The 10,388-nt window shown below is 31.5% G+C and overlaps 1 protein-coding gene across 1 annotated transcript; it reads right to left on the reverse strand.

The window, feature by feature from the left end:
* Positions 1-6,497: 6,497 nt before the first annotated feature.
* On the reverse strand, positions 6,498-10,042 carry LOC108471818 (protein GRAVITROPIC IN THE LIGHT 1-like). Its single transcript, XM_017773381.1, has 2 exons — positions 9,431-10,042; positions 6,498-6,662 (listed from the first exon to the last, which is right to left on the reverse strand). Exons 1-2 carry the CDS (start codon positions 10,040-10,042, stop codon positions 6,498-6,500), a joined length of 777 nt encoding a protein of 258 aa, XP_017628870.1.
* Between the last annotated feature and the right edge of the window lie 346 nt (positions 10,043-10,388).

The raw sequence follows: 10,388 nt of genomic DNA on the forward strand, positions 1-10,388 counted from the left end.
TATTTTCAAGCCTAATAATTGGCATCATATCTTGCTCTCCATCGAAGGTTTCACCACTAGAAGAGACAATTCAAGGCAAAAATACCAAGTTTGAATATGGAACAAGATTTTGATTCAAGTAGCTTAGGAATGGGCCAATTCATTGTAAGACCTCCTTACTTCAATGGTGAGACCTATTCCTATTGGAAAACAAGGATGAATCTCTTTATTCAAGCCAATGATTATCATGAGTGGAGGATTATCTCAAATAACGATTTAAAGGTGCCTAATGATGAAGATGGGTGGGAAGAAGGTTATAAGAAAAAGACTTAACTAAACGCCAAGGCCATACACACTCTCTTTCGTGCATTAGGGTCATACGAGTACAATAAAGTGCCTCAATGTCAAAGTGCCAAGTTAATTTGGGACAACCTTGCTACCACTCATAAAAAAAAAGCCAAGTCAAGGAATCTAAGATTGATTTACTCACAGTGCATGCTTTGTCAACTAATGTTTTCCTACCCCTTTAGATATATTCTACAAAGTTGATTGGTGTTCTATAGGTCACCTAGAATATCTTGCACAAACCTAAACTATCATTTCACTCAATAAATGTGTTTTTGTTCTACGATGTGAAAGAAAATGATAAGCACCCCTACCTTGAATAATGGATACTACTCAAATGTTGTCTTGAGTATGATTAAAAACACCAAGTTGTCAGGTATGACTTATACAAATCTTGCAAATATATACAAATACAATTATATTAATTAACGGGAATAACGAACTACATTGGATGCAAATATAGAATCAACTTACCTCTTTATTAGCTCGTCGATTGATTTCTCATTGTATCCAAGTATGGTCCCTTCTATAACACGTAGGATCCAAGCAACCCCTAAATCTGTTCAAATATACAATACAAAAGGGATTATAAGTATTAGTATTGAATGCATTTCAAGATATTATATATGAATATAAATTTACCTTATATTAAGAGGGAACTCTCATGGCAAAAAAGAGATGAGTGCTAACCACGACATTTGTATCCATGTTCATATTTGCAAAAGCAATCAATAATCGTTTATTTTGTCCAAAGATTCTCAAGTCGCCCTACAAAGCTCCCTTTAAAGATACAACTGAATGTACCAAATGTATCAAAATACTTTAGTAGATAAAGATACATGTAATAGAGCATTCATCTCCTCCATAGTTACATATAGTGGAGGGGCTAATTTGATAAGTTTCTCCAACCTTGTGCATTTCACCCAATTCTCATCTAATTCATTCTCTTTCTTAGACAACATGACACCCAACAACTAATTACACTCATACTTCGCATTAATGCTACTAGCTTCAATTATCACCTGTACATTGATTGGAATGTCGATTATTAAATAAACATCTTTTAGCATTATGGTCGCTTCCTCGCATGGAAAATGGAATGTATGTGCTTCTGATCACATAGAAACTAGGACTCTTCAAGCAGTCTACATTACATTCATTGGCCTTTAGGAATTTTTAATTATGTTAAGCACAAACAACTCATTCTTCCCACTATTCCAAATATCACAAAAATAATATTTAATTTCAAAATCTTAAAAAATTCTTGCAAAAATTACAAAAGCTAAAAAATGAATCGAAAATTGTACCGTATTGACGACATAGTTTGCCACATGTTCTTCCTAAAACCTTAAAGGAATAACTCTTCTCCTAGAAAAGAAGTAGAAAACGCAAATTATTTTAGAGTTTGAGGGATCTTTTGTGAAAAGACAAGATAAATGGGTGGGGTATTTATGTGACATGAAGTCAATGGGTGTTGACTTCCCTCTTTTAAATGGTTTAGATGTGCCTACAACAAATAAATTTCCTAGTTAAGCTTCACAACCTTGAACTTGACATAGGAGTTAAGGTTCCATTGATTATACTTTGTAGTCTCTCCTAACAAACATGACAAAAAATGTATTGAACTTGATACTTGTAATTGCCGAAATATCCCTAAATAAAATTATTCAAAAAACTTAAAAACATATTTTAATAAATAATAAGAAATTTAACAATAATGAAGTTTTAAAAACCTTATTTATTATTTGTTTGAGATAAACAATTTTCTATAATATCGTATATTTACTTTATATAAGTATTGAATAAATTGATTTTTTATTGGAAGTTATAAGTTAGAATTATATAAGAAGTTATAAATAGAATTGATCATTACACTTGTAAAACACTAAATAATTAATTGAACTCAAGTTGACAAATCAAAATATATGAGAGTCACTCATCAAAATAAATATAACTCAAATCTACACAATAATATTTAAACCATCTATTATATACTTACGAAGATATAAAAATTTTATTAAATGTCTATCAATATTATGAGTTAAAACTCTCGTGATTGATCTAGTAGTAAAATGATATTCATCCATAGAATTTATTTAGGTTTTGATCTTTTAAAGAAGTGGCAAGTATTTATGTGGCAACTTCCTTTAGATATAATGAATATGGCATATATATGAATATTAACTCTTTAATTGTATAATATCAAAATAAAAATAATAGGGAGAGAGTGAGGTATAGAAACCATTGGCGTTGGCGTGGTTATGCCTCTTACTTACCCAACCACCAAGGACCTACTCCATCTCGCACCAACCACCCCCACCATCGCTAAAACACTCCATCAGCAAAATCCTCTAAATCTAATATATACACGCATGCGCACCTCACGACCTCTTTGTTCTCTACCTCATTTAATCAGTGAGGAGGGTATCATTTTATTCGAGGGAGAAGTACAGAAAATTATATTGATTGATGACAATAATATAAACTTTTTGGGGTCATGAAAATTTTTCATTATTTTATATCACGGAAACACGTAACCATATATAATGTTTGGAAAAAAAGAAGAGGCTAAGGACCTACCTCTTCCACTCTCCACCCCTTACTGATTTGATTGCATTGACTGATGTTTAAATATTAAGCTGAAAATACAGCTAACACTTTACTTAGAGCATAATAATATGTTATTAAACCAATTAACCACTAGCATTACACACCTGAAAGCAAGTGCAATATATATATGCTACTTATGATGAGACGAGTGTTACCAACATAATCCTAGGAAATTACAATAACAATACTTACTAAAGCCAACTATATCTTCAGCCTAGATAGTTATGGACTTAGTTGATTAGTGGTTGCCTAAACCAAGGGATCGGTGATTAATTAATTAAGGGAGGGTTTGGGTAGGCAGTACATATATTTGTGGTTAGTGTAAAAATATTAGTGGTGATGAAATTAAATATTATAATAATATTATAGTATGAGACAAAAAATAAACTAAACGCACTATATTATACTCTACTGTCTATCTAAACTCATCTTAAATTTTGAAGTTGAAGGGCTACCAATATTGTTTTATTTTGATAAAAGAAAAGATCAATCATTAATTATTTAAGGGTAAATTTAAATAGATAATACATATATTTATAGTTAATGTAAAAATATTTGTGATAATGGAATTAAATATTATAATAACATTATCATATGAGATAAAAATAAACTAAATATATTATATCATCCTCTACTATTTATCTAAACTCACCATAAATCTCGAAGTTGAAGATCTACCAATATTGTTTTATTTTTGGTAAAGTAAAACTAATCAGATAGGTTGATTTGATGGAGGAAGAAAGTAGGGCAGGAGGGTAAAACATGCACGTGAAGTTGTCGCTGCTGATAACATGGCTCCATGCCTAAATTCATAATTGCCTTTTGTCAACAAATTACATCAGACTCAAGCAACGCAAGTGAGTGGCCCCAGCCAGATGTTAGCACCATTCCTTGGTCGCTGAAGCTTCGACCGTACCGACCAACACGTGTCTCTAAGGGCTTGGTCTTCAAACTTTAAAGTTTATTAAAATATTTAATTTCATTACTAATTTACTTTTGAATTACTACACTTGATATAATATTTTAGTTACTTTGACAAAAGAAAAATATCTTAAATACTCATTAATAGTGTTCAAAAACTAATATTTCCTATGCAGTATATTTGAATTTTAAATGGTAAAATTAGTATGCCAACTTCTTGAGTATTTATATTTGATTCCATATTTATAATGATTGATTTTGATGATAAATATTTTTATGTAATATTAAAAATAGAGGATGAGAATAATATAATTTAAATTTGTGTTAAATAAATATTTGATAGAAATTTTAACAATTACTTTATACAAATCAATATTATTTATATTGATTGTTTTATGTAACAAAATGATTAAGAAAAAATAAAAATATCGAAGTCCTCCTAAATTTAAGTCAGAGATGACGGCATTTAGAATAATGAAATTGTATGAAAACAATCGCATACCTCATTTTGCAAAATAACCTGTCTAATCTATAGGTCTTTGGGTTTTATCCATTTTATAAAATGTATAAAAAATAATTAAAACACACGTATAAAATGTTTCAAAAGTTAGACGTTTTACATAGATACAAAATTATACTATTAACATAAAAAAAAATAGGAATACGATCTTAAATGTTATTATTCTCCAATTAATTTCTATGTACGAGACTATATGCCTCATAAATTCTCAACCAAAATCTTGGCGATCATGCTAGTCTAAGGCAAGCCCGAGGACTCTCCCTCGAAAAGGTTCAACAGAGCCAACAAATAAATCTAATCTTAAAATTTTCAACTCAATTTACGATGTTGGCTTGGCTATTTCGTAATTATAAAGCTTCATTAGACTTACCCAAATTGGCAAGTAACCCCAAATTTCCTAAATTGATAATCTAAACAGTAACATGTACATGTGATTGAGAATTGAGACATATGGACAAGTCTTCCAATCAAATCAAGCTTCTATGTGAAAAGTACAAGTTCCCATATTCCACAGGTAAACAAGTAGCCAAATTGTTTTTTTTTTTTTTTCTACTTAGATATTTTCAAAACTTAATTTTAGTCAATAAAACTGGTCTAGGAATCCTTAATTAAACCTTGCTTTATCGTTTAATTCTCAGGTTTTACATGGGATCCAGTAACCTATATATCGTAGTTGGTTATTGTGCATTGCAGCATCCATGGGATAATATATTTAAATATAATAGTTATCATGTGGTCGGGTTGAATTTACCAAATTTAATTTTTTATATTTAAAACTAGAGATAAAGAAGAAAGATCAAATCTCACAGATATGAAATCAATAATAATAATAACTTCTGTTGTGATTAGGGATAAGTAGACGATTACCTAGCCAACATTTAGATCCGGCTCTACCCAAACTTTTCTGGTTCACTCCAACATTCCCCACTGTCCGATTGTTCTTTGAGCGGTTTTGGATATCAAACGGACCTCCCGAAGGTAATTTTAATGTGACCGATTTCCTCCTTTGCAATCGGCCAAGAACAAAGACACCGTTGCTCTAGCTAATTGTCCACCCCTTCCAAGTGTGATTTCTATGTTATGTATGGCGTGCCTAAGGGCATATCGGTTGAAGTAGATTCTTCTTTTGATCGATCAATCAAAACCCCTTCCCAAACTGTACAAGCTTCTTCCAAAGCATACGACTTTCTGGATGTAGATGATGATATCTGTGACACAACTAAGTTACCTTTAAGAAAAATAAATAAAAAGGAAGAGTCCTATTTGAAACGATACTAAGAAAAATAATAAAAGATGATAAGAAAAATAATAAAAGATGATACAACCTATATCATAAAATGAAAAATAAGCAAATATCATTTGATTTTGAATCTTACAATCTTAATAAAATCGAGCTTGCATCTACCTTAGCTAAAAAATAAACTTTAGCTATTCATAATTTTAAGAAGAAATTGAAAGCAAGAAAAAGAAAAGTTCATGTATTACCTAGCTATTTCTAAAATTCATCTCTTATAGGAGTTTTATCCTAACTTTCTCCCTGTAATGATAGTCACAAAAATAAAATTTTAAAATGATAAATTCCTAAAGTAAAAGATAAAAGATAAAAAAAAATTTAAAATAATAAAATAACGTAATATAATAAATATCTTTCAAGATAAATCTTAATACAAAACGACCGTTAATCTCATGGTAATCGACTTCAAACAAAATTCCTCATGTGTCACCCATCTACACATGCCTATGCCTTGATCATTAATCATTCATGTGACAAATGCACAAGTTCAATCCAAATTCTAATATATTTACAATGTAAATTGTACCTATCAAAGTTAAAAAGAAGGGTAAATTAAACCAACAGTCACTCAATTTTGGGGTAGCTGACAAAACAACCACTCAACTTTCAAAAAATAACAAATCAGTCACTCATTAACATCTTCTGTCACAGGCTTAACGGGATAGCTAACGTGGCCAGTTAACTAGCTGATGTGGCCAACTAACTTTCCATGTTGGACAAGTAGTCAAAGGGTCAAAAAGAACGAAAAGATGATTGGTTTAGGTAAAAGGAAGAATAAAAGAAGAAATGGAGAAGAAGAAGAAGAAAAGAAAATGAAGGAGCTTCGTACTAGCGATTCCCAAGGCCAACGCCCTCCTCCACATCATGATCACCGAGGTTCCCACCATAGTCATCAACCTCGTCAAAATCGAAGTTAACTCTTCTGTCCTCAACAACAAGTTCATCGCCCATCGACTGACCAGAGGAGTAATCACCGGAGACAAATAAACTTGACTTTGTATCATAATTACACCAATCTTAAACCCTAGAACCATTGTGAAACTAACCTTAACGTCAACTGTAATATCCCTTTTTTGTGGTGTCGAAAACAATGATTGCAAGATCACAACTCCGATATGTAAGGTGTTTTATTATTTAATTAATGCTTATAGAGTTATATGATGGTCATATTAAAATATGGTTAAGAAATTTTAATGGTTAGGTAGTTAATTAAGTAAAAAGGATTAAATCATAAAAGTAGTGAAAGTTAGTTGTTATTAGTAAATTGAGTTCTATAGCTATAGAAACTTAGTTGGTGGCCTTAAATGGTAATTAAACCATTGCTAATTATGGTGGATAGTTAGGGGTAAGCATATTTTATGTTTTATAAGTTTAATTAAAGGGTATTATGGTAATTTAATAAAAATAATAAAAGAAACAAAAAGATGATTAAACTATCATCTTCTTCAATTGTCCTCTTCCACCATCGAAACACCATGTTTATGTAAGGTTAGGGTTCGACCAAGGTTTGGATGCATGCATATGAGTAATTTTTATACTGTTTCTTGTAAATTTTATGTTTTTGATATTATTACAACTAGGTCCAGCTAATACGTACCTCCGTTTTTAAAACTGTCAAAGATTTTAAATGATGTCATTGATGAAACCTTGTTAATTTGGATGTTACTTGATGGAGTCGAAATTATAAGTGTTAATTTGAATTATTTTATTAAGTAATTTTGTTAGTTTTTTTATTAAAGGATTGAATTGAGTAAATGTTAGAATTCATAGGGAAATGTTTTGAATTTAGAATATATATGGGCTGAAAATAAGAGGGTAAATATTCGGCTAGCTGAATAATTGGAAAATTTTGCTAAAATTGGAGATTTTAAGTTTAGGGAAAATGTATAATTAATGAAAAGTTAAAGGTCATATGTATTGTATTGAATGTGAATTTAATAGATTGTATTTAATTATTATATAGATCAAGATTTGAATAAAAAATAATAATCGAGGAAAAGGAAAAATTGCAGAGTAGTCCCTGTGTTTAAACCGAAAGTGCCTAGAGGTAAGTTCATAGTTATTTGCTACTTAATGTGTTTCACTCGTAATTTGTATTGTTATCTTCTTGTTAATTGAACTCTTTGTGTGTACATGTAAATATAATTTAGTTAATTATATAATATTAGGAATGCAAGTATCATGTATATTTATGAAATTGAGAAGTGGTTATTAGTAGTGCCTCTTGGATTTAAAATGAATTGTATGAGACAGTAATGTGTTCTAATATGTATACAGAAATGTTGAAGTGCCTTCATTACACCTCGGTGCCCCTGTATACACTTTGGTGTCCTTGATTGCACTTCGGTGTTCTTGTTTGCACAACTGTGCCTTTAAATGCACTCTGGTGCTCCTGACAGCACATTCGTGCCCTGAATGCACTCCCGATGCCTCTAATTGCACACTCATGCTCCTGATTGCACTTTGTTGCCCCTGTTTTGCATCTAGGATGCCCTTAAAAATGGAGTGAGGTTTAAGTATGTAAACTTAGTAATGATGAATTTGATTAAATGATACAAAGAATTACATGGAATTTACATATTCTAGTTATGATGAATTTCTTGAAAACTTATAGACAATGCAATTAAGAATTTTAGTTATCATGTTATAATTTTTAAGTGATTGCATTACTTAAAGCAAGTCAAGTAGATTTTACACTATAATCTTACTATGCTATTTAAGCTTAATGATTTTTCTCATATTATTTTGTAGTTAACGATTGCGGACAGCTTGAAGGATCAACATCAAGCTCACACTAACCATTTACTTTTGGTAGCTTATAAATCTCTTTTTGAGTTGTGGCATGTATATAGGTTTTGTTGTAAGAATGTTAATATTAAAAGTTTTGGAAGATATAAAAAGTTATTTAGTACTTGTGAATATGTTATATAATGGTGAATGGTAAACTTTAATAGTATGTTTAAAAGATAAGAATATGGTTGGTTATGAATGTTGAATGGAGGTTTGTTAATGAATAAAGTTTTGGTGTAATATTTGAATGTTTGGTTATAATTGAGGTACCTATGAATAGTACATTGGTTAGAAGTTTAGGTTATTAATTTTGATATACTTTAAATGTATATTTTGATTGTTTTGGTCATGGGATGGTTTGTGTTTTAGGTGTACCTTATTGGGCAAGTTTTGGTTTGATTTTAGCTTGTTTAAGGGATTAATTTAGAAGCATACAGTCTGGGACACTGGTTATCACATGGCTGTGTGCTACACATGGTCACCCCACACAGCCATGTTTGCTCTGTTAGTTTTAGTGCAAGTTTCACACGGTCTAAGACACAGGCTGAGACACGGTCATGTGTCTCAAGTCAGTGAGTTACACAGGCTAGCACACAGCCTACGACATGACCGTGTGAGTCAAGTCAATGAGTTACATGATCTATGAAACAGGCTAGGACATGGCCGTGTGTCCTTACTTCAAATAATCACACAGTCGAAGTTGTGTCACATGACTGTGTGACCCCTATTTTCCAAATTCTCAAGTTTTTCCTAAAATTTATGTTTTGATTCATTTTGATCTCTGATTGTTTTCAAACTAATTTTAGGGCCCCGTAAACCCAAATTAAGTCCCATGTTCATATTTATTCTATGAATTGATAAATGTTTATAAATTAATTAAATATTTATTCTAAATTAAGACAATTTGTTTTGTTTGGTTCTGTAACACTCCAATCTTTAATCTGGCAACAGAAGTGAGATACGTGTGTTACATCAACATTTCCATCGTTGATTTCATCCAATAAAAGTGATTCTTCAGTTACATTTTCAATGTAAATCTCCGATAAGCTACAGTCTTTCTTTACTTGAAAGATTGGAACTTGTTCATGCATTGAAAATCCCAAGAAATGCAAGAGCCAAGATTGTCTAAACATCTCTGCAAAAGCTGTGAAAAAAGTTGTATTCAGAAACCCATCGGAGGTAACTATCTTGCTTTGGTTTAAGTTCCTAAAAAAGGAACATTCTATTTTAGCATAGACAAGGTTGAGGTACTTGGTTTTGGTGAATCTAACTAAAGAAGAGCTTAGGTTTTGAGCTAAAAATGATTTAGGGTGTGCAGATTTCAAGGTCTTGAATGTGTTGAAATGTTGCTCGGGGTCAAGTCTTTTTGAGTTAGAATCTTTTGCAACCCCAAAGTCAGGAGAGTCAAAACCTTTTAAAATTGTTTTACACACAAAGGATTCAAATGCAAAGCACTTATGGCTTTCTCTTGCAAAAATAGCTTCAGGTTTAATGGTTTTAGCAGCTACATCAAGATGGCTATCGTGGGAACCTCGGCGATCATGATGTGGTGGAGGCGTTGGCCATGGAGGCGTTAGTGTCATGGAAGTGTAATCGTCTTTGAGTTCCCAGATTTTGACCCTTAAGAATCGCTAGTAGGAATCTCCTTCCATTTTCTCTTCTTCTTATTCTCATCTTCTTCTTTTCTTCTTCTTCTCCACTTCTTCTCTTATTCTTATTTTTCTCTTGTTCTTCTACTGCCCAGACTTCTTAAATAGGGCTATTTAAATGACAACTAGCCCACCGTTTAAAATGCCATGTCACTTTTCCGTTACGTCTGTAACGAAAAATGGTTAAAAGGACTATTTTGTTATTTTTTAAAAGTTGAGTGACTAAATTGAAACTTGAGTGATTGTTTGTTCAGCTACCCCAAAATTAAGTGATTGTTGG

This window comes from Gossypium arboreum, chromosome 6 (assembly GCF_025698485.1).
Source record: "Gossypium arboreum isolate Shixiya-1 chromosome 6, ASM2569848v2, whole genome shotgun sequence".
NCBI classification, from domain to species: Eukaryota; Viridiplantae; Streptophyta; class Magnoliopsida; order Malvales; family Malvaceae; genus Gossypium; species Gossypium arboreum.